The sequence below is a fragment of the Oncorhynchus mykiss genome, chromosome 8, assembly GCF_013265735.2.
Source record: "Oncorhynchus mykiss isolate Arlee chromosome 8, USDA_OmykA_1.1, whole genome shotgun sequence".
In the NCBI taxonomy this organism is placed as follows: domain Eukaryota; kingdom Metazoa; phylum Chordata; class Actinopteri; order Salmoniformes; family Salmonidae; genus Oncorhynchus; species Oncorhynchus mykiss.
In genome coordinates, this window is record NC_048572.1 from 35,295,027 (window position 1) to 35,322,679 (window position 27,653).

General features: G+C 42.7%; 3 protein-coding genes across 3 annotated transcripts; 1 reads left to right on the top strand and 2 right to left on the bottom strand.

The window, feature by feature from the left end:
- Positions 1–23,434, top strand: LOC100653435 (FK506 binding protein 3; the record flags this gene model as incomplete). The annotated part of the gene is given in 6 exon segments (NM_001246329.2): positions 1–120; positions 3,799–3,900; positions 4,007–4,105; positions 4,300–4,435; positions 4,581–4,636; positions 23,422–23,434. Coding segments are annotated over 5 exon segments (498 nt in total), but the record flags the coding sequence as incomplete, so codon positions are not given.
- Positions 7,528–9,704, bottom strand: LOC110529850 (ubiquitin-like protein FUBI). The gene is made up of 5 exons (XM_021612451.2): positions 9,566–9,704; positions 8,830–8,911; positions 8,517–8,661; positions 7,960–8,015; positions 7,528–7,760 (listed from the first exon to the last, which is right to left on the bottom strand). Exons 2-5 carry the CDS (start codon positions 8,902–8,904, stop codon positions 7,635–7,637), a joined length of 402 nt encoding a protein of 133 aa, XP_021468126.1. The 5' UTR covers positions 8,905–8,911; positions 9,566–9,704; the 3' UTR covers positions 7,528–7,634.
- Positions 11,902–26,779, bottom strand: LOC110529851 (pre-mRNA-processing factor 39). The gene is made up of 15 exons (XM_021612453.2): positions 26,606–26,779; positions 20,772–20,920; positions 19,962–20,516; positions 19,688–19,813; positions 19,359–19,477; positions 18,122–18,289; positions 17,737–17,920; positions 17,124–17,231; positions 16,611–16,775; positions 16,003–16,129; positions 13,550–13,818; positions 13,216–13,400; positions 12,995–13,069; positions 12,733–12,835; positions 11,902–12,506 (listed from the first exon to the last, which is right to left on the bottom strand). The coding sequence occupies exons 1-15, from the start codon at positions 26,616–26,618 to the stop codon at positions 12,414–12,416; spliced, it is 2,439 nt and encodes an 812-aa protein (XP_021468128.1). The 5' UTR covers positions 26,619–26,779; the 3' UTR covers positions 11,902–12,413.
- Positions 26,780–27,653: the final 874 nt, after the last annotated feature.

The following is a 27,653-nucleotide window of genomic DNA, read 5'->3' on the forward strand; positions in this document are numbered from 1 at the left end:
AGTGCGCCTTGTAAAATGGCGGCTGAATTGACCAGAGAGTGGAGCGATGAGCAGCTCAAAAGTGATGATCTATCCAAAAAAGACGTTATTAAGTTCATTCAGGACAATGCGGCCCACTCGGTATGTTTTATGTTTGATCAATGCATGCATTGATTTAACAGCGCTAACTAAAACGCCATTGCTCACTTTTAGTGCGCACGCATGGTGATATCAGTTACCTCCGCATTGGTGCACCACTGCCAATTTAGCTTGATGCTAGCTTGTTAGCCTAGCATGTAACAGTTCAAAATGGCATGCATGTTTAGTCCCATTCGTTCTGTATATCACCATGCTTGTGTCAAGTTGTTTTGATACGACTACTTATTTAACTTTGAATATATTATTCGCCGTTGGGCCAACCGGTTGCAAATGCGTTGTTGCACCAGACCGTAAACAACAAGCTACGAATCAGAGATGGTGTTTTGGGTTAGTCTGGCTAACACCTCAAATCAAGGTGTAGGCTAAACAGTAATATGCTTACGTATAGGCCTTCCCCAACAATGCAGAATATATTTAAAAAATAATTTATAATAATAATTGGGGGAAAAAACAAGGAATAAATACACAATGAGCAGTGAGTGATAGCTTGGCTATATACATAGGGTATATTTAGGTAGGTACAGTGCATTCGGAAAGTATTCAGACTCCTTTACTTTTTCCACATTTTGTTAAGTTACAGCCTTATTGTAAAATGTATTAAATATATTTTTCCTCCTCCATCTACGCACAATACCCCATAGCAATAAAGAGAAAACAGGTTTTTAGAATTGTAATATATATTTTTTACCTATTTATATAAGTATTCAGACCCTTTGCTATGAGACTCGAGATTGACCCCCGGTGTATCCTGTTTCTACAACTTGATTGTAGTCCCCCTGTGGTCAATTCAATTTATTGGACATTATTTGGAAAGGCACTGTCTATTTAAGGTCCCACAGTTGACAGTGTATGTCAGAGCGAAAACCAAGCCATGAGATAGAAGGAATTGTCCGTAGAGCTCTGAGACAGGATTGTGATGAGGCACAGATCTGGGGAAGCTTACCAAAAAATGTATGCAGCATTGAAGATCCCCAAGAACACAGTGACCTCTATCATTCTTAAATGGAAGAAGTCTGGAACCACCAAGACTCTTCCTGGGAGACTAGTCAGAATGGAGGGAAAGATGAACAGAGCAAAGTACAGAGAGATCCTTGATGAAAACCTCCAGAGCGCTCAGGATTTCAGACTTGGGTGAAGGTTCACCTTCCAACAGGACAACAAACCTAGGCACACAGCCAAGACAACACAGGAGTGGCTTCGGGAAGTGTCTCAATGTCCTTTAGTGGCCCAGCCAGAGTGTGGACTTGAACCCGATTGAGCATCTCTGGATAGATCTGAAAATAGCTGTGTAGCGACGCTCCCCATCCAACCTGACAGCTTGAGAGGATCTGCAGAAAAGAATGGGAGAAACTCCCCAAATACAGGTGTGCCAAGCTTACAGTGTCATACCCAAGAAGACTCGAGGCTGTAACTGCTGCCAAACGTACTGAATAAAGGGTCTGCATGCTTATGTAAATGTGATATTTACGTTTTTTATTATTAACTCAGCAACAACAACAAAAACATCCCTTTTTCAGGACCCTGTCTTTCAAAGATCATTTGTAAGAATCCCAAAAACTTCACAGATCTTCATTGTAAAGGGTTTAAACCCTAAGCCATGCTTGTTCAATGAACCATAAACAATGTATGAACATGCACCAGTGGAGCGGTCGTTAAGACACTAACAGCTTACAGACAGTAGGCAATTAAGGTCACAGTTATGGAAACTTAGGACACGAATGAGGCCTTTCTACTGATTCTGAAAAACACCAACAGAAAGATGCCCAGGGTCCCAGATGTGGCCAGGGCAATAACTTCCAATGCCTGTACTGTGAGGTGCTTAAGACAGCACCACAGTGGCAGACCACATGTAATAACACCTGCACAGGATCGGTACATCCGAACATCACACCTGCGGGACAGGTACAGGATGGCAACAACAACTGCTCGAGTTACACCAGGAATGCACAATCCCTCCATCAGTGCTCAGACTGTCTGCAATAGGCTGAGAGGCTGGACTGAGGACTTGTAAGCCTGTTGTAAGGCAGGTCCTCACCAGACATCACCGGCAACAACGTCGCCTACGGGCACAAACCCACCGTCGCTGGATCAGACAGGACTGGCAAAAAGTCCTCTTCACTGACGAGTCGCGGTTTTGTCTCACCAGGGGTGATTTATGCGTTTATCGTGAAAAGAATGAGCGTTACACCGAGGCCTGTACTCTGGAGCGGGATCGATTTGGAGGTGGAGGGTCCGTCATGGTCTGGGGTGGTGTGTCACAACATAATCGAACTGAGCTTGATGTCATTGCAGGCAATCTCAATGCTGTGCGTTACGGGGAAGACATCCTCCTCCCTCATGTGGTACCCTTCCTGCAGGCTCATCCTGACATGACCCTCCAGCATGACAATGCCACTAGCCATACTTCTCGTTCTGTGTGTGATTTCCTGCAAGACAGGAATGTCAGTGTTCTGCCATGGCCAGCGAAGAGCCCAGATCTCAATCCCATTGAGCACGTCTGGGACTTGTTGGATCGGAGGGTGAGGGCTAGGGCCATTCCCCCCAGAAATGTCCGGGAACATGCAGGTGCCTTGGTGGAAGAGTGGGGTAACATCCCACAGCAAGAACTGACATATCTGGTGCAGTCCATGAGGAGTAGATGCACTGCAGTACTTAATGCAGCTGGTGGCTGCACCAGATACTGACTGTTACTCTTGATTTAGATTTTTCTTTTTTTGCTGAGTTTATTTATCTTTGCAAAAATGTATAGAGACCTGTTTCTGCTTTGTCATTTTGGGGTATTGTGTGTAGATTGGAGAGAGTGAAAAATACAAATGAATTTTAGAATAAGGCTGTAACATAATGTAGCAAAATGTGGAAAAAGTCTGAATACTTTCTGAATGCTCTGTAGATATGTACATATAGGTAGGAGTAAAGTGACTAGGAACCAGGATAGATAATAGACAAGAGTCAAGAGTTACTGCAAAAAGGGTCAATGCTGATAGTAAGGGTAACTGTTTGCTTGGGGGTAGAAGCTGTTCATGAGCCTTTTGGTCCCAGACTTAGCCCTCCGGTACCGTTTGCCGTACGGTAGCACAGCAAACAGTTTATGACTTGTGTCTTTGACCATTTTTAGGGCCTTCCTCTTACACCGCCTGGTATAGAGTTCCTGGATGGCAGGTAGTTCGACCCCTCTGTAGCGCGTACTACTTAGTGCAAGGACGCTGTCGGTGTGTTCAAAGCGTTAGTCCTCTGTCTTCCGTCTGTTTTGCATAAACGTGCTGTAATATGTCTGTGGGAACCCAAACCTTAAAAGTTTTTAGTAATTTCATGTTTGAACTTTTTTGTTTTGAAGAAAATGTTAAAAAATTGCGCTGATATGAAAAATATTTTCCTTATGTTTCCAAAAACGTACTACAAACTATGAATGTTTAAGTGCAGTCGGGCTCTTAACTTCCCTGTCCAGAAGATACCTTCATTAATAGACACAAAAAGTAGTTTGTCTATGAATGGGCTCGCTAACACCTAAATCGACGTCAATGTGTCCCATGAGTCAGGCTTGTTTTTTGGTGGCCAATTTTAGGAAAGAATAATGCCAGAGCGTCAATTTGCACCAAAGGGTTGAGTGTTGCTTTCATGCCACAACTACCCTCTTTGACGTCATTATTTTTTGTTTTCCAGTTTCTTGCCGAGCACAAGCTGATGGGAAATATCAAGAATGTTGCAAAAACGGCAAAGAAAGAGCAACTGATTATTGCCTACAACGACTTGTTTGAGAGCAAGGTAGGTGGACAACATGGCTGGAGTGATGCATATTTTAGAAGCATATGGCATGAGATGTCCACTATGAATGATAACATTGTTTTTTGTTTGTTTGTGCAACTACCAGAGGTTTTTAGGGTCGGAACCCATTGAAGATGTGACGGAGCATGTGAAAAATGTGAAGATTGACGACAAGCCCAAAGAAGTCGTGGAAGTCGCGGACGAGGTAAACGACCCAATGTCTGAAAAGCTTTTCCCGCTGAAATAAGCATCGGGGTAAAAGTGCTACATTTTGTATTTAAGTTGGAACAAATCTCGGAAGTTACTGCATCTCCACTACATCCACATCCAATCTCCACTGGCGGTCGGAATAATTGTATTGTTAAAATGGTCACTTGTGTTATGCATTTCAATTCCCAGGGTCCTCCTAAGTTCTTCAAGTCTGTGCTGAAGAAAGGAGACAAGACTAACTTCCCTAAGAAGGGAGACAATGTGAGCTGTTGGTACACTGGCTCCCTGGAGGACGGCACGGTGTTCGACACCAACATCCCTGCAAGTAAGTGTTCTCTCTTACACACACATGCAGACTATCTCTGTCTCAAACACACATATTGTCACTCTGTCACACCTTCTCCTCAATTGCCTTTCTCTCATTGATGCCAATAGTGATTTTACTGTTTCCTCTGCCCTCCCCTCTCCAGCTGCCAGAAAGAAGAAACAGAGCAAGCCACTGAGCTTCAAAGTTGGCCTGGGCCGGGTCATCAGAGGGGTAAGAGAGGGGAGATTGATGTTATATTTCGGGCTTCTGAGTGACGCAGCGGTCTAAGGCACTGCATCTCAGTGGTTTCAAATCCAGGCTGTATCACATCCGACCGTGATTGGGAGTCCCATAGGGCGGCGCACAATTAACTGACTTGCCTAGTTAAAGGTTACATCTAATATATATAAGTATGTATGTGCCTTATTGCAACCATTTCCCTTGTGAAAAATAGATTGCAACAGTTATCACTAAGTCTTATGAGAAATGTTTTTCTCCCGCAGTGGGATGAAGGCATCCTAACGATGAGCAAAGGTGAGACGGCCAAACTGGAGATTGAACCAGAATGGGCCTACGGGAAGAAGGGACTTCCTGACTCAAAGTATCCTTTACATTGGAACATCATGGGAACTATGGGCTAATATTTAACTAGGAGATTAAAGTTGAGGCTTCACTTTCTGCTATGTTTTACACCACCAGTGATGGTCATGACAATTGCCAATCCTCCGAGAGGAGTCTTCTCCTGTACAATGGCTCTATCGTAGCTTTGTCGATACTAATTGAATTTCAGCTGGATTTCTAACCACCAAGTCTTTTAAAGTGGAACTATAAAATGAATGTCGCCCTCTTCGAATCGATATGCAACTGTTTCCTGTGTGCTTCCCTTAACTCTCCCACCACCAGAATCCCACCCAACGCAAAGCTGATCTTCGAGGTCGAGCTGGTGGCTGTGGATTAACGGCAGAAACCAACTCCAGCGCGCACTTCTCTCCGTGGACGAGGAAAACGCGGTAGTCACCAGATGGCCATGCGCAAAAGGACAGAAGTGGCTTTCATTGTCAGAACTTTGAAGAACCTGTAATATATGGTCTTAATTTAAGTTTAAAGCTTTTAGTCTGGTTGTTTCAAGTCTTTTTCTGCTTAAGCCAAGTCCTTTATCATTGTCTTGGCATGTTTGGCATATTGTCTGAAGCAGGAACAGACGTGGGACCAGGTTAGGGTTATTTGTGCTGAGTTAGGTAGGTGCTTTACTTCTGCCCTTTCCAGCATGGCCAGATAGTGACGACCGGGCAACACTGTACAGGCGGGGCATCCTTTCTGACAAGTTACACACCGCAGAGGAAAGCCTCTCAGGATATTCTGTTTTATTCCTGTTTTTTTGTTTGTTTTTATTGCATGTATAATGTTCTTGTAAAGATTAAACCAATTTTGGAGACTAAATTGACATATGCATCTGAAATCGTGTTTTATTGTGCACCTTCAGTACGTGTTTGAATGGTCAAGAAAACTGGGCATCAGTGAATGGTTTGGAAGTAAGTTCCTGCACTTGGAATCAGACGTATGATCAAGTTTCAATGTCACATGCACAAGTACAGTGAGACGCATTTCTTGCATTTCTTTTGCACTGAACATTGTAAATATGTTCCTGGAACTGAATGACCCTGTATATAGTATGCTTGCTTTCTTGTTCCTCTTATTTCTAATTTAAATTACTTTGAGTATTACATTATTGATTAATGCATTGTTGTGTTTAGAGCTTGCAAGAAAGGCATTTCACTTGTGCATGTGACAACTTAACTTGAAAGCGCCAATGGTATGTCATCAGATGTCATACCTGTCATTTTTAACCTGAAGGTGGGCAGTTTCATGTAGTAGTAGCACACAATTGCCATCTGGGCCATAATATATATTTTTTTAAACAGCACTGGTTCTGTTGACAAACGTTGTGCTTTGACTCCTGCTGAACATGGCCCAGTTCTTTTTGGAAATGTATACTTCAAATACTATTTTTAGTATGAAGATTTATACTACACACGAGAAGTCTACCTCAAGTCACTTTGGATAGCTGTCAGAACTATATATAACTCCTCTTGGACTATCACATGGTGTTGGTATTTCCAGTTTGATGTTCCTTAGTGTCCACATCAGAGGACTTGACATGGACCAACAGCGCCTCTACTTCCTAAGGCAGCTGAAGAAATTTGGCATGCCAACCAGTGTCCTCTCCAAATACCGCTGCGCCATTGAGGCCTGGCCATCATGGCCTGGTACGGGAATTGCTCCATCCACAACCGCAAGGCCCTCCAGCGGGTGGTGAAGACGGCCCAGGTGCCCACCCACTTGAAACGGTACCCGAGGAAGTCCCACAGCATCAAGGACCCCACATGAGCTGTTCAGCCCTTAGTGTTAGGCAGATGGTATCAGACCTCATGCTCTAATACCAACAGGCTCAGGTCATTCTCCAAGCCATCAGTAATGCTACACAACTTAAACACTTTCTCTGATACATGTAAATATTGTTCCTACCTGTATTATACTTCTGAGCCATTTACTTTGCAACAATAAGAAATCAAATATACGAACATTGTCAGCATTTCGTTGGATCGGTGTATACTCCTCAAACTCAACTCTGGACCTTGAAGCCAGTTTCAACCCTATGGAGGTCCAGATTCCGCTGGTTTTGTTCTACCCGAATTGCACGCCTGTTGTCTCAAGTCTAAATCAGTCCCGATTAGAGGATAATCAATTTTTTTTTTAATGCTGTGAAACTGGCTTCAAGGTCCAGAGTTGAGTTTGGCTATACACCATATGTAGCTTTTACAAACAACTAATAAAATATTACATTTCCAAATAAACCATTAGTAACTAGAACAGGAAAATTCACATTGACCTCCAAGCCAGTTCAACTGCTTATTTAAACGTTTTCCCTCTAATCAGGGACAGATTTAGATTTGGGACACGGTGGATGCAATTATCAGATACAACAGCAAACCAGCAGTACTGCAGCCAGGCTCAATCACTTGTCCGAACAATCCTTTCTATTACCAGCCATATTATATTATCAAGCAACCCTGTCTCAAAATGCATAATCACCCAAGAAATGACACAAGTTGTTCTTTAGTCTAAGCCAAATTTTTATTCTGTACAGGAGGAAAACCTTTCAGTGGGTTAAAATGAAAGGGTGTGATCACAAGCATTCTCCTGGGGGACAGTGTTTTTAGGAGTTGGCGTTGGGGCCCTTCTTCTTGCCGAAGGTGGGCACAACATTGACGAAGCGCCTGTTGTACTGGATGCGGCGCTTGGCACGACCAGTCTTCTTTTTCTTCTTCTCCTGTTTGTCAACCTGAAGTGATAAAAAGAGAGCGTGCTACTATGGTCACTACTCTTCAGAAATACATTACATTTAGCAGACACTAATCCAGGAGCTGTGATGACTTTCAAACAACCAGACAATGTTACAATTGCCACAAGATCAACTACAAAATCATAGCCAACTAACAATCTAAATATATATATTTTAAATGCAGAAAGTGTCTGCTGACCTTGGGTGTCTGTCCCCTCACTTTACCAGCACGGGCCAGGGAGCCATGGACCTTTCCTGGTGGAGAGAGAAACCAAAGCGTGATTATTCCGAGTGAACATACAGCAATGGAACTAATGACAATAGAAATTCATAGTATCTTTAAGTAAACTATTGATCTGGAACTGTATGTGCAGCAGGTGGTCTAGCGGTTAGAGCATTGCACCAGTAACCAAAAGGTTGCCTTTTCAAATCTGAGTCAACAAGGTGAATAATCTATTGTTCTGCCCTTGAGCAAGACACCTAACCCCCCACAACAGCTCCCCAATGTGGTAGCCCCCCTGAACTTCCCAGATTCAGACAGGTTCTGTTACAAGCAGAAGTCAAGTTTCAGTTGGACTGTTTGTGCAATTGACAATAAAAACAAGTGTACCAAAAATCCTATTAATAAGTCAAAGCAAGGTGTCCACCCTATTTCTTTCAACAATCCAATCCTATTGTGTGATTACTTTCAAGGTGGGAAGGAAGCATTTTCAAAAATCAGGCCATATTTGATGCGCCATCATTTTGAGAACTGACCTCCCAGCAGTCTGCCGGCCACCTCCAGGGTGCAGTGCTCAGAGATGCCACATTCCACCAGAGAGGAAGCATCCTCCAGGGGGGAGCCGGCCAGCAACAACACCTGGTCCTCCACTAGGAGACCCTCCAGACTCTGGACATGAACCTGAAACCACACAAAATGGTTTGATCCAGACAATTTACATACATGTAACAATCCAGACAAGAGCATGCAGAATACAATTGGTGGCTGTGGTATTGTAGACTCCAAACAGTACACCAGTTACCATTACACAATTAACATTTTCATTGATGTACCCTAGCTTGGCCTCACCTTGACATCTCGGACAGTCTCCTGTCCTGTCACCTCAAGGGTGTGAGTGTTCTGGGCACGCAAGAAGAGCTGCATCTTGATGCTGTGGATAGGAAGAGATGACCAGTTAGCTTCCAGTATGAAAACAGCAGGCAGGAAGTGGGGTGTCATCATTAGTCCACATGTGACTTGAATCCCCTCTAAAAAGCAATCATGACTGAGCTAGGATTGAAGAGAGACAACTTAAGCAGGCAATACGTCAAACTATTTGTAGATATCTACAAATCAATAGATAGCCATTTAGGAACCAATAACTACAACTTTGCAGGAACGAGCAATGCTAGCTAGTTAAATAGCCAACTAGCTAGCATCGCAGTAAGGTTGAGGAATGATGAAGTTCACTGGCTAACGTTAGCTTAAGTTGTAGTTAAGACAGTTAGCCCGGCAATAAGTTTGCAAATCAGCAACATGACAAATATGTGAAAATAAGTTTGATTATACTACACAATTATAGCTTGCTAGCTAAGCATCCATACGTGTTCGCTTAGCGACAGTTCCGTGATTAATGTTAGTTAGCGTAAGCTAGCCACGAGGCATGCGGTTTCGGAAAAATTATTAAAATTGCCAAATAAGGCAATCCAAAAAAACTATTGTTCGTCGTGGATGGTAAAGTACTTACGACCAATATTCCGACCTGATATGTTGTCTCTAAAGTGTATAAAATTCAACATTTCCTCTCATTTTGCACAGGCCTTACCTCGTTTGATGCTAGTCGTTCAACACTATGTTAAAAAAGGACTGAGGGAGCGTCGGCGGTGCGCATGTGTCAATGTGTGACGTTGACAAGAAGAGAACCATGGAGATCCTATTAAATTTCTAGAGGAGTCATGTTACAAACCCTCAATTTTGCGTTTGCAGCGTGAATGGCAGCCATCTTGGTCAGGGAGAAATTCCAAACTGGTCTAGTTGGGAATGAATGGCAATAGAGAGAGGCATGCTTTTAATTGTGAAGAAAAGTAAAAGGCATGTGATGTATCAGAAATGGTGTAATGGAATATTAGTCAACCTAAGTCATAATTACAGAGTTTATACGGGTCTTAAACAAATTTTCTGCATAAGTAGCCTCTAAAATATAGCGAACAGACCATCAATTACTGGAAAGCTGTGAGTCCTATTATATGATACAATATTAGGACTTGTTGCATTTACAACTCGTCTAAGTCCTATCATTAACTGATTTGCTGGATTGACAGCATTGTTCAAATGGAATGTTGGCAGTTCATTTGAAAAAATGCATGGAATCATTCCTCTAAAACTGTCTGGCTAGCAGTTTCTAACAGTGCAGATAAATTCTTCAAATTCATGTTTTAAACTATATCTTATCACAGTACTGGCAAACCATGGTTTGGATGACCTTGGGACCATGATAAGGGGCACGGTTCTTAGAATCCCTTCTAGTACTGCAATTCCTAATTTCTAAACTCGGCGAAAAGAGAAATGTCCTCTCAATGTCAACTGCATTTGTTTTCAGCAAACTTAACATGTGTAAATATTTGTATTTACATAACAAGATTCAACAACGGAGACATAAACTGAACAAGTTCCACAGACATGTGACTAACATAAATAGAATAATGTGTCCCTGAACAAAGGGGGGAGTCAAAATGAAAAGTAACAGAATCTGGTGTGGCCACCAGCTGCAATAGATCCGGGCTCTTTGCTGGCCAAGGCAGAACACTGACATTCCTTTCTTGCAGGAAATCACACACAGAATGAGCAGTATGGCTGGTGGCATTGTCATGCTGGAGGGTCATGTCAGGATGAGCCTGCAGGAAGGGTACCACATGAGGGAGGAGGATGTCTTCCCCGTAACGCACAGCATTGAGATTGCCTGCAATGACATCAAGCTCAGTTCGATTATGTTGTGACACACCGCCCCAGACCATGACGGACCCTCCATCTCCAAATCAAACCCGCTCCAGAGTACATGCCTCGGCGTAACGATCATTCCTTCAACGATAAACGCGAATCCGACCATCACCCCTGGTGAGACAAAACCGAGACTTGTCAGAGAAGAGGACTTTTTGCCAGCCCTGTCTGGTCCAGAAATGGTGGGTTTTTGCCCATAGGCAACGTTGTTGCTGGTGATGTCTGGTGAGGACCTGCTTTACAACAGGCCTACAAGCCCTCAGTCCAGCCTCTCTCAGCCTATTGCAGACTGTCTGAGCACTGATGGAGGGATTGTGCATTCCTGGTGTAACTGCGGCAGTTGTTGTTGCCATCCTGTACCTGTCTCGCAGGTGTGATGTTCGGATGTACCGATCCTGTGCAGCTGTTACGTGGTCTACCACTGCGAGGACGATCATCCGTCCGTCCGGTCTTCAATGTCTCACAGTACAGACATTGCAATTTATTTCCCTGGCCACATCTGCAGTCCTCATACCTCCTTGCAGCATGCCTAAGGCACATTCACACAGATGAGCAGGGACCCTGGGCATCTTTCTTTTGGTGTTTTTCAGTCAGTAGAAAGGCCTCTCTAGTTTTCATAACTGTGACCTTAATTGCCTACCGTCTGTAAACTGTTAGTGTCTTAACGACCGTTCCACAGGTGCATGTTCATTATTGTTTATGGTTCATTGAACCAGCATTAAACCCTTTACAATGAAGATCTGTGAAGTTATTTGGATTTTTACAAATTATCTTTGAAAGACAGGGTCATGAAAAAGGGATGTTTCTTTTTGCTGAATATATGTAGTGCACTGGCTGAGGTCACTCCCATCCACAACATAAAAATCCAATTAGAACTGCTTGATTAAGACCATAAACTACATCAGCTTTGTAGTGGTGGGTTAGACTTGGGACAAAAGCCAGCATACGCCAGATCCTACTGTACCACCCCATATGGTTGATGTCTGCTGAGTATGACCTATGCTTTCATCTATAAAATGTGTACAAGGAGTAAGTACATGTCAATTACAGAAACTTATGATTGGGTAGGAACAGGTAATTTGCTCTCCAATCTTAACAGTTACGCTGCAATTGCAGTGTTAATAATATTGTATAAAAATGGTTAATTCAGGGAACAAAACAAGAAATAGGATAATGTCTTTATTATGAAATTAAGTCAAAAAAAAGAAAAAGAATCTTCATTCATTTCTGTTCTTGTCCCAGAAAACAAAACCCTTAATCTTAGGAAAGCAGAGAAGAGGCTGAGGGAGGACTCGGAGCACAGCAGGTATCACTACCTCCATACGAATCTATAATCTGTATCAAACATAACTAGTTTCCCCACACAGAGATATCGAAGAGGAACCAATCTAAAATTAAAAACATATAATTTGGCGTAATTTTGACTGTGGGGGGAAAACAAATAATAATCTGAAGTCCGCATTACCAACACATGCGTAAAGAACACAAAAAACAGCCAGTCAATGAATGATGGTGAGATGGTGATTACAATGAATATGTCAAATGGCCAATGGAAACAAAAGGACATAAACAACAAATCAAAGAGGAGCTGAGCTGAGAGGTTGGGCTGGGTAGAAAGGATGCTTCCTCTGAATTTCTTCCTTCGGAAGGATCTCTGTCTATCGGTCTTTGAAACATCATGTTGGTGGAGGGGGGTAGTACTGGTTATACTGCTGGGCATACTGGTTGTACTGTCCCCAGGAATGCTGGCCCCAGTTATTGTACTGTTGCTGTAGAAGGAAAGCAAGGAAAGACAGGGTTAGTTGGCATTCCTGTCAGCGTCACCAGATGATAGAGTTCAACCCTATCGTCCTCCCATTTAAAAAAAAATAAAAATATTCTAGTGAGAACCAAGTGTCACGGAACGCCTTTGTCAGGGATGGTATAACATTTGTCACCTTGCAATACAAATTGCGTGTATAACAATGTTTGACTCTGCTCTATCATTGGACTCACTTGGTACCAGTTGTAGTTGTAGGCAGAGTTGTCTCCCTGCATCATGTGCCCTGAGCCTGGGTGGTCATCTGTACGCTGTCTCTTCGACTCGGGCTCCTGGGAGCTGCAGGGACACAAAGGAACAGGTTCATGTCAATCAAGAGCACCCAACTAAATCAATTCAGGTATGGCGATTCACAACCTGCTATGAAGCATCCTACTGTGTTGTACTCAATGTCGTAAATGTTAAACAGTGAGAGAAGTGAACAAATTCAAATCTTACCCATTCTCTGCTTTCCTCTTTGTCGACTCATGTTCTTTCAGAAGCTTCTGGTGTTCATCGTATGCAGTCACTAACCTGTGAGGATGGAAAAAGAGTACATGGTTGAGATTAGGAGTGCAAGCATGCCATATGGATTCATTGTCATTAACTGACTATTCAGAACACTGGTCAGTGAAAATGTACTCATTGTTTGAGGGTGTAGGTACTGTAGGTGAACTGACTTATTGATGTCGCTGCCAAAGTCCTCGAGGAACTCGACCTTGCGCTGAGAGAAGGTGAGGCGGCAGTCGAGGGGCAGCGGGCTGCTCAGGGCGCGGTCGAAGCAGGCCAAGATTTCAGCCTCATTCTGCTGCACGTCCCCACTGTACTCCAGCTCTAGCAGGTTCAGGTACAGCTTAGGACTCGTCTGGAGAGACACACAGACAGATTAATGAACTCAAATGGTTTCTCTAAACAGATTTTCTCTGAATCAAACTCCCTTTGACACCATGTACTGTATCTCAATATCAATATCCTGAAACAAGTGATTCCATTCATCTAGCTCTGTGATCTTACCTGGTCCTTGTCTATGGTTTCCAGCAACACCTTGCGGGCCTTGGTGAGGCTCCTCTGCACCTTCAGCAGCTGCCGGGCCAGCTTCACGGCGTAGAATGACGTCTCGCTGGCGTTCTTCCCCGATGCCATCGCCTCGCTCAGCAGGGCCTCTGCCTCCTCCAGGTTGCCGTGGCGACGTTCCAGGCTGACCCGCCGCAGACGCACCATGGCCAGGCCCGGTACCACCTCTTCCAGAGACTTCAGGATGCCGCGCGCCTCCTCTATGTTCCCTGCGGGGAAACAAAACACAAAAACGGGGTTGAATGTTTCTTACTAGTCTGTATAGAGAGGCTACCAAGGCTTTTGAACTTCTATTACGTGATCGTCTCAGCCTCGTTAGTCGAATGCACTTGTCTGTAAATCACATCAGGTAAAGGTCTGACAAGTGAGGTGTGTGAATTGTGGGGCTGGCACAATAATCATATAACCAACAACTATGGACAACCACCATTAACCACAATTGTTTTGTCAGAATTGTCTTAATACATTCATTTTAATAGGGTGGGGATTCATTTTTATTTTCAAATAGACAAAGTTGACCTAATAATCATAATTTTTTTTACAGTTGAAGTCGGAAGTTTACATACACCTTAGCCAAATACATTTAAACTCAGTTTCTACAATTCCTGACTTTTAATTCTAGTAACAATTCCCTGTCTTAGGATCACCACTTTATTTTAAGAATGTGTAATGTCAGAATAATAGTAGAGAGAATGATTTATTTCAGCTTTTATTTCCTTCATCACATTTCTAGTGGGTCAGAAGTTTACATACACTCAATTGGTATTTGATAACATTGCCTTTAAATTGTTTAACTTGGGTCCAACGTTTTGGGTAGTCTTCCACAAGCTTCCCACAATAAGTTGGGTGAATTTTGGCCCATTCCTCCTGACAGAGCTGGTGTAACTGAGTCAGGTTTGTAGGCCTCCATGCTCGCACACACTTTCAGTTCTGCCCACACATTTTCTATAGGATTGTGGTCAGGGCTTTGTGATGGCCTCTCCAATAACTTGACTTTGTTGTCCTTAAGCCATTTTGCCACAACTTTGGAAGTATGCTTGGGTTCATTGTTCATTTGGAAGACTCGTTTGAGACCAAGCTTTAACTTCCTGACGATGTCTTGAGATGTTGCTTCAATATATCCACATAATTGTCCTGCCTCATGATGCCATCTATTTTGTGAAGTGCACCAGTCCCTCCTGCAGCAAAGCACCCCCACAACATGATGCTGCCACCCCCGTGCTTCCCCTTTTTTCTCCAAACATAACGATGGTCATTATGGCCAAAGTTCTATTTTTGTTTCAACAGACCAGAGGACATTTCTCCAAAAAGTATGATCTGTGACCCCATGTGCCGTAGTCTGGCTTTTTTATGGCGGTTTTGGAGCAGTGGCTTCATCCTTGCTGAACGGCCTTTCAGGTTATGTCGATATAGGACTTGTTTTACTGTGGATATAGATACTTTTGTACCCGTTTCCTGCAGCATCTTCACAAGGTCCCTTTGCTGTTGTTCTGGGATTGATTTGCACTAAAGTACGTTCATCTCTAGGAGACAGAACGCATCTCCTTCCTGAGAGGTTTGACAGCTGCGTGGTCTTATGGTGTTTATACTTGCATACTAATGTTTGTACAGATGAACGTGGTACCTTCAGGCTTCTGGAAATTGCTCCCAAGGATGAACCATACTTGAGGTCTACAATTTATTTTCTGAGATCTTGGCAGATTTCTTTTGATTTTGTCATGATTTTGTCATGAGTTTGAAGGTAGGACTTGAAATACATCCACACCTTCAATTGACTCAAATGTCAATTAGCCTATCAGAAGCTTCTAAAGCCATGACATCATTTTCTGAAATTTTCCAAGCTGTTTAAAGACACAGTCAACTTAGTGTATGTAAACCTCTGACCCACTGGAATTGTGATAGATTATTCATTGTGTCTGTAAACAATTGTTTGACAAATTACTTGTGTCATGCACAAAGTAAATGTCCTAACCGACTTGCCAAAACTATAGTTCGTTAACAAGAAATTTGTGGAGTGGTTGAAAAACGAGTTAATGACTCCAAACTAAGTGTATGTAAACTTCCAACTTCAACTGTACAGGAAGAGGGTAAGGTTGGTACATATTCTTTTACAAGCAAAAACGGCACAGTCGGGAGGAGATGCACAAAAACAGGTCAAAAACATTTAATTTAGACGGGAGGGAGGGGGTTACCAAAGCTGTGTTGCATTCATTAAGTATGCATGTAGTAGCCAATTTTCATTGATGCATTATGGTACTTTACAAGCTCAAAACCATTTAACAAAATTGACAACCATGGTAATTTGCTTGACAATTAATCCTTACCCAAAACTCCATAACCGTCACAGCTTTATGTGAATGTGATGTTAAGTGGGAACTAGAAACACTACTCACCCTGCTGCTCCTCGAACGCAGCCCACAGCAGGTGAATGTTGGGCTTCTTGGATAGGTGGATGGTACACGCCTTCTTGTACACATGTCTCACTCCCTCAATGCTGTAGCTCTCTAGATATTTTGCGTACTTCAGTATGAAGCAAGAGAAAGAGAGGAGGGTTGGAGAAAGAGGGGAGGACGGGGTGGATGGAGAGCAGGAGGTGGAGAGAAGACGAGGAAGGGAAGGTGACAACAACATTTTAAAACACTTATTTCCGGTTTGCTCAACCAGTGAATTTCTTCATTGACAAGATCGTGTTTTTAGAAATGTTCTTTGTAAACCCATCAGCACCTTCATGGAACCAATAAGATAAGTTTCTGTAAGGTAGTGGGAGACGGAGAAGATGCAACGTAGTAGTTGGCAAATGCTGGAGTCAAATCTTGTGTGGCAAAGCTGGCCATCCCCTAATACAACAGATACAGTGGTTAACAGATCAACGTTACACGCAAAGAAGAGATGTTCAGGACGATTTACTGTTGTCAGGAAGTGATGCAATCGTTGATGGGGGAAGTGCGGGGGTCATTATTTTTGAGGTGGGGTTGAAGGTCAAAGGTTATGGTTGGGTTACCTTCATCCAGAAGTCCTCGTAGAGAGCACAGGCGATGAGGCAGCGTTCGAACAAAACGACCACGCGTTCGGGAGTGCCATTCTCGATCTCAAATTCCAGATACTCCTTCCAGTTGCTGAGCTGGGTCTTCTCCAGGGCTTTAACGTGGAAGTAGGGCCGTTTTATCTACGAGGGGAAAAGGGAAACACGGCATTCAAAATGGCAGCGGACCAAAATGTACAACCATTTCAAAAGTAACGTTATTAACAATGGAAGGATATTGAGGGATAGTTCACCCCAAAAATCAACATTTGTCAAATATTTTCATACCTCGTATTCCATCTATTGTGTAGACATCTGTAGGCCTCAATCCCAAATGAATGGGAAAGAGTGGCACCATCCAATTCCATCTCCACCCAGCTTGACAAAGCCCACTTTAGAGGTATGAAAACTTTGAGGTGAACTATTCCTTTTAACAATATGAAATACAATTGGATGATATTCTGAACATTAAAGACAGATGTCAGTACTCACCCCCTCCTCGAAGGCCCAGCGCTTGCTGACCTCCTGCTCGTTTTGGTTGAACACCTCCTGACGCAACTCGATCACCTTGTGGCGCATGTTCTCAATCTCCGTCACTCTCTAAACATAACAAGACACTCAACGTTAACTGCTTGACTTTAAAACACAATCTCGTAACCATCTCATTCTCCACTGATGTGCAAACTGCATGTCCAGCTGCCAAGGTTATTTACATCACCCTGAGGCTGAAAGAGAGCCAGAGACAAGCAGGGGCTCTGCCTGTCGAAGGTGGCCTACCCAGGGAACGAGGCCCACCCCGGGGCAGGATATGTACCATATCCACCCTGTCTGTAGGCCAGTCCTGGTGCTGGGGACTGGAGAGGACGAGGAGGGGCCACTCGACTAGGCCAGCCAGCCACGATTTGTCCATTCCAAATCCCTGACTGGATGATGCCCACGTACTCATTGGCTTGGCTGCTGACGGAAAGACACCTGCACAGATTTGTGTTTCACCCCATGGATGATGTCTCCATGGGTGATGATAAAGAGACAAGGGCCTCCTTCCTAACTCTCTGGTATGTTGTGGTACATCAACCCCCCTGAAGGTGAGGCAGCAGAGTCGTACCTTAGCAGGATCTGGGAGGTCCTCGGTGCCGGCTGGGAGTCCCTCAGGCTCTGCGGGTGTTGCTTCCTCTCCATCCTCATTGACTGTGACTGCATTGGCTTTGGCTAGCTCCACCCTGAGCTGGACAAACTCCTCCTCCGACAGGAAGTGTTTGGGGTTGTTGTTCTGCACATGCTCTTTGAACCTGAAGAATGACAATCAGTACATCACTAAGAGAACAAAAAGTACTACCAGAAAATAGTGCCCCTGAAAGTAAGTGTGGCTGACAAGGTTAGAACTAATGTCTGTGTTTGATTTCTATGAGCTACCCACTACCTGAGATGTTGACCATAACCCTCATGGACGGTTTATCAAAACCCATTATGAATGAGCTGACCAGTCATACCTCTGGAGGTGCTGTGAGTAGAGCTGGGTGGGTATGCCCAGGATACGATCGTAGATGGCCGTGACGTTGGCCAATCTCTCCTGCTCCGTCTCCCAGTTGATGTAGGCCTCCCACAGACGGTCAGAGCGGAAGTCTGTCCCTGCTGCCAACACAGCATGCTCATACGCACTGTAGGATAGGACACAGACGACATGATTAACGATCAGGATTGGGTAGGTTACTTTCTAAATGTAATCCGTTAGATACCTGTCCACATTTATCAGTAATGTAACTGTTGGGTTACCCAAGCTTAGTAACGTAATCTGATGGCTGTCCCTTTAAAAAGGCATTAGAAGAAGACAAAAAGGATCCATGCCTGTCATCATAGTGGTCTTTGACTTGTGGTCAGACTAGCTCCAGTGGAACAAAATTAAACATGCACTTTTTTTCAATGCTGAATTGAAGATCGTTGAGAAAACAAAAAAGGTGTCAATACATTTTTTCTGCAAACATATTTTCTGAATATTAATAATATTATTCAAAAGCATCTGATTAGTTCTTTCTTGGAAAACAAATTACTCTCGAACCCTGTTAACAATACACTATGACCTGTAAAACACTTGGTTTTGGAAGTGTCACAAGGTTCTCTCTCACACACAGGTGTGTTGTTTTAAATATTTTTTTTATTTTTATATATTTTTTTATATTTTACTGTCCTCAATTATTCTCTCTCACACACAGGTGTGTTGTTTTAAATATTTTTTTTATTTTTATATATTTTTCTGTCCTCAATTTTTGTAGTATCCAATTATTAGTAGTTACTCTCGTCTCAACTCCTGTACGGGCTCGGGAGAGACAAAGGTCGAAAGTCATGCGTCCTCCAAAACACAACCAAGCCGCGCTGCTTCTTAACACAGCGCGCATCCAACCCGGAAGCCAGCCGCACCAATGTGTCGGAGGAAAGACCGTGCATCTGGCGACCTTGGTTAGCATGCACGCGCCCGGCCCGCCATAGGAGTCACAGGTGCGCGATGAGACAAGGATATCCCTACCGGCCAAACCCTCCCTAACCCGGACGACGCTAGGCCAATTGTGCGTCGCCCCACGGACCTCCCAGTCGCGGCCGGCTGCGACAGAGCCTGGGCGCGAACCCAGAGTCTCTGGTGGCACAGCTAGCGCTGCAGTGCCCTAGACCACTGCGCCACCCGGGAGGCCCCCGGCGTTTAACTTTTCAGTGAGGACAAAGCTCTTTACTCACGCTCTAATGCGTGACGGTGTCTCTGGGTCTTCAGGGTCAGCGTTGTCCTTGATGAAGGACAGGTAGTGGAGCCACAGGTCCACACTGAGGGGGATGGCATGCACACCCCGCCGGTACACCTGGGGATAGGAGGCAAAAACAACGTTGGAGAATGAGACAACCAGTGTGAAAATTACTGAATGAATGACTGTCACAGCAAGGACCCAAACAGTAGACAGCACAAAGCTCCAGCCCCCAACCCTGTCAAGCCCTTTCAGATCAGGACAGGAGGAGATGTCCATTTACACAATTAAACACCACTACATGAGCCCAGCCACAAAGACAATTACCTCCTCTGCCACCTGTGCATTGCCATGTTTCTTCTCAGTGTCAGCTAACTTCTTCCAGTAGCCGTAGCAGTAGGGGTAGCGCAAGAAAAACGCATCAAACGCCTTCCTCACCACACCAAGATGATTCTGAGGCGGCAAAAAAATTACATTTCCAACTTGCTTCCTGACAGAAAAACCTCAATGTTTACATGTAGTATTCAATACAGCAGATAAAACCTAGACACAATTACAAGCAAGGGTCAACATAAAAATTCCAGGACTTTTCCACACTCACCTCTTGCTCCACATACTGCAGCAGGTAGACCCAACCATTGAAGTCTTCGGGGTTCTCCTCACACCCTTTAGCCAGCTTCTCATACTCAGAAGGGATAAGAGGCTCTGTAGGGACAGCTGGTTCCTCAACAGGGTCCACCTGCTCTGTCTCTTTGGATTCTTCAAGTTCCATGTTAGCTGGGCTACTATCTTCTGCAACCATTGGTGGCTGGGCTTGGACTGGATCTTGTTGCTGTTCTCCAGCGTCAGACAACTTCTCGCTCTGTATCAAAGGCTCTGTGGCTGTGTTGTTGTGCCCATCCTGACTCTCGTCTGACGATGCCTCCATTTGATTCTGTTGTTCTGCCTGTGGAGAACGAGACTGCTCATCTGAATCCTCATGCTCCCGACGCTCATCTTGGAAGAGTTCAGCGCTCGCTAGCTGGAAGTGCTGCACCGCCTGTTCAACAGATCCTAGATCAGACTGCTGGACCTGGTGCTGCTCTATTACCTCTGGCGACGACTGATCTGACTCTGAGTCCGAGTCGTGGATAACCGTGGTGAGGTTATGGGGATCCTGGTCAAGGGGGAAGGAAATTATTACCAACAAGCAACTAAGAAAATAGGCAAGGGACTGCCTCATGTTTGAGAGAGCACCACTGTTGAAAGATGAAAGTGTTGGTGTTTAGACCTACTAGTAATGCAGGCAGACAAAATAGCATTTGCCATGTTGTTGTACAGAATAATAACAAAAGGGATACATTGGCCTTGTCATTACAACTACGTCCAGGGCAAAAAGAGGTCAAACCCCACGTGCATTTCCCACACTGACCTGATCCATGGTCCATTCAGCAGCATGCGTGAGGACAGGCAGGTCAGGGAGGAAGTCCTCTCCGTTGCCCTCCATGGCTGGGGACTCCACACTCTCAGGGCTGTCTGTGTCCAACATCCCCGTCATGGGCTCGTCTGAGAGGTGCAGGTCTGGGGAGAGGAAAACATATTGCACGTCAATATCACAAGATCGAGAAGGGACAGTAATTATTAGTTAGTATTACAGAAAATTGATGTGGAATCACGTATGACTGGGTGATATGGCTGGTCCCATGTTTCATGAAATCCCAGAAAATGTCCATACTAGGAGTTTGAACATTAAAACAAAGTTGGGATCTATAACGTTAATATAAACCCCTAACCAAAAAAAAAAGTATCTTCCCCCACTGCACTTAATAAAAAAATCACAGTTCAGTTACACACCAAAAATATATATTTTTTTACGTGTTATAGCCGATAGACTATGAAGGCCTGTGGAGATTGTGTAATTCAAAAACAAAACAGAGGAAGAGGCAAACTTCAGGCTACTTGGTGAATTGGCAAAGCATGCAAGACAAGATATTGCGAGATGCAGATTACCAAAACATATGAGCACGCTTCTTCTTCTGCCTCTCTCAATCCCTCCGTCACACTGGCATGCCTGCGCTGGCTCTTCACTAATGATGCAAGTGTGTGATCAAGCACAGTGTAGCCTACTCAGTTTTTGCTGCATGAAATCACAGTGGGCTACCGGTAGCATGTATCGATTACGCTTTTCAGGCGTAATGGAATGTGGCCCCTTGAAAGTGCCTCGGCTGCAGCATATGTGTCTGTTAGGGTAGGCTACCCTACGTTTTATTGTTTTATGCCAGCACAAAACCTTCTCTGGTGATGTGAACAGACATTTTACTTGTCTGTAAAGGAACGCCACTTCTGAAGCCGGACTAAAGTCCATCACAAGGCAACCAGAACTGTCAACCAAATAAATTGAGCTGCTTCGTGCAGCCTGCACGCAGACCACTCTTTCCATAAAAAAGTACTGTTTGTAAAATACCAAGACATTTAGTAGAAATACAACATAAAAATAAAATAAAAGTATTAAAACAACAGCAGCACATCAATCAGCAACCTTTGTTGTAAAGGAAAAAACAGAATATTTTAAGCCAGAGCAGAATTCTAACATCTTAAAATGTACAAAGATTTTTTTTACAACTAACCCAAGAATGACCACAGCCTGTCGTTTCCAACGGGAACAAATGAGTCAGTGGGCAGAACAAGGAAGGAGGATGGAGATTCAACTGGCGTGTTCTAGCATGCATTTGCATATTTCCGTTAGGGAACACCTACTCTGAAGTGTGCAATAACTTCTTATGGCTGCAGGGGCAGTATTGAGTTGCTTGGATAAAAGGTGCCCAGAGCTCCTCAGTCCCAGTTGCTAATATATGTATATTATTAGTAGTAGTAGTATTGGATAGAAAAGACTGAAGTTTCTAAAACTGTTTGAATGATGTCTGTGAGTATAACATAACTCATAAGGCAGGCAAAAACCTGAGAAGAAATAAATAGGAAGTGGGAAATCTGAGGTTGGTCGATTTTCAACCCAGACCCTATTGAATACACAGTGGGATATTGGTTGTTGCACTTCTTAAGGCTTCCACTAGATGTCAACCGTCTTTAGAAACTTGATTGAGGATTCTACTGTGAAGTGGGACCGAAAGAGAAGAATGAGTAAGAGGTCTGCCAGCAGTCACGTGCTGGTCATGTGCATTTCACATGAGAGGTAGCTGCGTTCCTTTGCTTTTCTACAGACAAAGGAATTCTCCGGTTGGAATATTATTGAAGTTTTATGTTAAAAACATCCTGAAGATTGATCCCACACATCGTTTGACATGTTTCTACGGACGGTAACGGAACTTTGACATTTTGTCTGCAACTAGGGAACACGCTTCATGGCTTTGGATTTGTTTACCAAACGTGCTAACAAAAGTAGCTCTTTGGACAAAAATGGACATTATCGAACAAAACAAGCATTTATTGTGGAACCGATTCCTGGGACTGCATTCTGATGAAGATCATCAAAAGTAAGTGAATATTTATAATGCTATTTATGGAATACTTTTGACTACCCAACATGGCGGATATTTCTCTGACTGGTTTGGGCTCTGAGCGCCGTTCTCAGATGATGCTTTTTCCGTAAAGTTTTTTTGAAATCTGACACAGCGGTTGCATTAAGGAGAAGTGTATCTAAAGTTCCATGCATAACACTTGAATTTAACAACATTTATGATGAGTATTTCTGTGAATTCATGTGGCTCGCTGCAATATCACTGGCTGTTTTAGAACTACTGAACGTAACACGCCAATGTAAAATAAGATTGTTGGATATAAATATGAACTTTACTGAACAAAACATACATTATTGTGTAACATGAAGTCCTATGAGTGTCATCTGATGAAGATCAAAGGTTAATGATTAATTTTCTCTGTTTCTGCTTTTTGTGACTCCACTCTTTGGCTGGAAAAATGGCTGGGTTTTTCTGTGAGTTGGTGGTGACCTAACAATCGTTTGTGGAGCTTTCGCTGTAAAGCATATTTTTTTTTTATCAGACACTGTGGCTGGATTAACAATAATTTTATTGTTAACCTGTTAAGGATGCTGCAAATTTTCGCAGCTTTTTTTTTTACAAATCGCGCAACATTTCAACGTCCTGCTACTCATGCCAGGAATATAGTATATGCATACAATAAGTATGTGTGTATAGAAAACACTCTGAAGTTTCTAAAACTGGTTAAATCATGTCTGTGGCTATAACAGAACGTGTTCAGGAGTAAAAATCCCAGGGAAAACTGTTCACCAAAAACACAAAAAAATATTCATCCACCAGTCTTTGAATTGTCTAAGGCGATAGAAAATAGATGAAGTCCGTTTACAACGCCTACAGCTTCCACACGATGTTGCCAATACTGGCATTTCTTTGCACGTTTATCCTTGGTGGGATGACGTATAGGCACTTCCTGTCTTGGGGTGCACCCAGGAAATTATGAAAGTGAAAAAAATGGACGACGATTGCTGCTATCGAATACAGATCGCCCCGTGATCAATTTTATCGATTATTAACGTTTATTAATACCTAAAGTTGGTTTACTAAAGTAGTTTAAAGTGATTTGTAAAAGTTTATAGGCAACTTTGTTAATTTTAAAAAGTGACGTTGCGTCGTGTAAAGGTGAATTTTCCTTGGATCAGACGGCCTTCATAAATGGACATTTTGGGCATACTTTGACGGATTTAATCGGGAAAAAGACCCAATTGTGATGTTTATGGGACATATAGGAGTGCCAACAAAGAAGCTCGTCAAAGGTAGTGAATGTTTTATATTTTATTTCTGCGTTTTGTGTAGCGCCGGCTACCGCAAAATCTTTTGTTTAGGTCTCGTTCAGGTATTTTGGGGGGGTGCATGCTATCAGATAATAGCTTCTCATGCTTTCGCCGAAAAGTATTTTACAAATCTGACATGTTGGCTAGATTCACAACGAGTGTAGCTTTAATTGAGTACCTTGCATGTGTGTTTTAATGAAAGTTTGAGTTTTATCGAGTACTACGAGTGGCGCTCTGAAATTTCCGCAGGAACCAAAAACTCGCAACATCCATAACAGGTTAAAATGGTGCCTAATACTTGTATGTTTGGGAAATTTGATTTCTGAGATTTCTGTTGATTTGTATTTGGCGCCCTGCAATTTCATTGGCTGTTGGCGAGGGGTTCCGCTAGCAGAACCTAGACAGGTTAATACAATGAAAAGGTCAATACACTGCATTTCAAACAGGCAGGAATAATGTAACTAATTCAGGGCTTGTAAAATTATACCTTGGCTAAATATAGTCTTTCCACAACCATAACTCACTAATATTGTAATTATTTGAACAAAATAAATTGGATCTGCTTTTTGCAATAATCACTGATCTGGCTTTAAAGTCTAATCTATGAAAATGCCATTTTTGTTACAAATTTAACCAGAACCACGCACAGACACTAATGATCACCAACTTCTTGCAGCAGGCATTATAGAAAATGAACACAGGTCCCATAAACACTCAAGTGAGTAACCAGCTAAACTTTATATTTAAAGTCTAGCCAACTTGGATCTACTTGCTTGCCAACAAGGTAGAATAGTTAAACGTACGAATACACCTGTCCATCACTAACAACTTAGCCTGTTCACTTTGTTTAGACACTGAAATCAAGTGGCCTATCTGTATAAAAATATGAGTTTTTTTATATGAGTTGCCAATGTCTTATATAAATGCATCTTATGCTCATTGCACTTTTATAAAACACAGACAAGACATCTAGCACATAAGTATGTGGCTAAAATGCTTCTAGCAGTACGTTGTGAGACAAACTGAGCATACACTTTCCACAACCATGTTCTCTGTTCTACATTTCGGGAGTTGAGACAAAAACAAAAAAAAATATTGTTAGAAAGGATTCTCAACTATTACAGTAAAATAATGTCCAAGTGTTTCGGAGTCCATATGCCCAATTCTGAGTCCATATGCCCAATTCTGTTGGACCAAAACTCAAATAGTGAGTTTAAACTGTTCGTTGTCAGAGAGGAAGAAGTTATCTTTTGTCATTGTGTGTGGCAGGGGCTTGGTGTCTGTGTAAAGGTGCCTACAGCACAGAAGGAGCGAAGGAGACAAAAATGATTAAGGTGGGAAAATGAAAACCTTGATACTGGCAAAAACGCTCTCACACACTCTATTGTGTGTATAATGATGAGAAAACAAATTCAATTTTAGAATAACACTGTAAAATCTGGAAAAGGTGAAGGGGTCTGAACACTTCTCGAATTCACAGTAATGCAAAAATTTGGGTAAACAACATTATCTCCACGTCATACCACCAAAAAGGACCAAGAGCATGTACAACCGGTTAAGTACGATTAATATTTGTATTCAACATTCTGGCCTGTAAAGACTATTGCGTCTTTGGTCAGACTGAAAGTCCATGGAGAAACAATTTGATGTTTAGGCAGGGTTATAGGTTCCTGTGGCATCTCTAGTCTAGTAATATATATATATATATATATATATATATATATATATATATATATATATATATATATATATATATATATATATATATATATATATATATATAAAAATACATTTCATACATACTCCAGATTAGTAACCTGAACCCTTCAAGTCATGCTCAACTTTATTCAAGTAGTTGTAAACCAAAGAATCCCCACCGACCGCAGCTCCTGACTTCTTCAGTCACATCGACTTGTGCAAGCATGCGTACTTCCGTGTTAAGGAACATAGCTAGCATGTTAGCTAGCACAAGCGCGCGTGATGGCGTATAGTAACGTCAGCTATCATATCTAACTAAACATTTTAATTGCTCAATCAACAACGACCAAAATATCTAACTATCTAGCTAGCCCACTTGTAATGATAGCTAGCCAGACCCCATTGAAGCACGACGCGGTAAACACAACAGTGAAGTTGGCTTAGTAACCTAACTAACCGTAGCTAGTTAATTCAAACGGATCTAAATATCTAACTTACCCACTGACTGTATATCCTCGAAAATAAGACGTTAGTAAAGTTCACATATGCTGTGTGTCATTGTAATGGTAGTAGGGAAAGGCGACCGTTTAATTTTAATCCAATAATTGGCTGAAAGTCTTAAACAGTACCACAGCGTCTTCAACCCTGCCTCGGTTTGGGCCTAACGACGTTAGCTGCTAGCTAGCCAGACCGCACACGTCCACCACCATCTTCACATTACAGCAAGCGGAGTGTTAACAAGTTCAAGGGAAAACATGTATAAATATTTTTTTCCAACTTACCAGTATCTTCCATGAAATTCAGTTTAGACAAATGTGTATTTCTGTTACTTTAAACGTATCTAACCAACAACATGTAGCCGCGTTTCTACTCTCATTCTCCAGCAACAACTTTGAGGAGGCTTCGGAAGGGCAGACAGAATGTGCGCATGCGTAACGTTCTCAATAGTTACCACAAACACAAAGTCAAAATGGCTATATCGTAAATATTTGCTTTTGTTTTAAGGTTTCGGTCAGGTATAAGGTTAGCAGTGTATTTCATGTTATGTTTAAAATCAGATTTTAAGAAGATTCATTGTAGAAAGAGGCGGAGTTTAGCCATAATATATTTGTGGCTGTAGTAACTAGTGACGACCCATGCGTACTGTAGGGGGGTGGATCCACTAAGATAATGGCTGTGTTCGAGAGGATCAAAACCGTAATGTATCATGGCTAAATTGTGACTGACTGATCTACAAAAAAATAAAGAGTAGTTATATATAATACAATGTTCTTTGTTGAGTAGTCAGTCGGCTCCAATGTCGAACAAGCCCAAAGTAACCAAGAATGTTTACACTGTATATCTGTCGACTTGTGTTTGTCTGGCTACTTCGTAATGAATCCAACAAACGTAGCCAGTAGAGGCTGCAGTCACGGATTTATGCAAAATGGTGAATAAGAATAAGATAATAATATACCTATTTGTCATTGGCTTTGTTGCCACTATTTTACATGATTTAAAAAACAAACATTAATTTATCATTGAACTGTAGAAGAATTGGAATAGGAGCATAGATTTGACTTAAGGTCTAGATTCGAAATAATAGAAGAAAATCCAACTTAGGCGAGCGAGTGTATTCACTGACATTTAACCTCTCCCTGACCTACATGTTTCAAGCAGACCACCATAGTCCCTGTTCCCAAGAAAGCGAAGGTAACCTGCCTAAGTGACTACCACCCCGTAGCACTCACGTCAGTAAACATGAAGTGCTTTGAAAGGCTGGTCATGTCTCACATCAACACCATCATCCCGGAAACCCTAGACCCACACCAATTTGCATAACGCCCCAAC

What these genes read in the sequence shown, in the direction of transcription:
- LOC110529851 (XM_021612453.2), bottom strand. An exon ending in CTGAATGGACCATGGATCAG is followed by an intron (nt 20,517 to 20,771) that starts GTCAGTGTGGGA and finishes CCCCTTGACCAG; the next exon opens with GATCCCCATAACCTCACCAC. An exon ending in TGCGTTCGAGGAGCAGCAGG is followed by an intron (nt 13,819 to 16,002) that starts GTGAGTAGTGTT and finishes GTTTCCCCGCAG; the next exon opens with GGAACATAGAGGAGGCGCGC.
- LOC110529850 (XM_021612451.2), bottom strand. Translation starts at nt 8,904, where the DNA reads ATGCAGCTCTTCTTGCGTGCCCAGAACACTCACACCCTTGAGGTGACA. An exon ending in GGCCGGCAGACTGCTGGGAG is followed by an intron (nt 8,016 to 8,516) that starts GTCAGTTCTCAA and finishes TCTCTCCACCAG; the next exon opens with GAAAGGTCCATGGCTCCCTG. An exon ending in TGAGGGGACAGACACCCAAG is followed by an intron (nt 7,761 to 7,959) that starts GTCAGCAGACAC and finishes TTATCACTTCAG; the next exon opens with GTTGACAAACAGGAGAAGAA.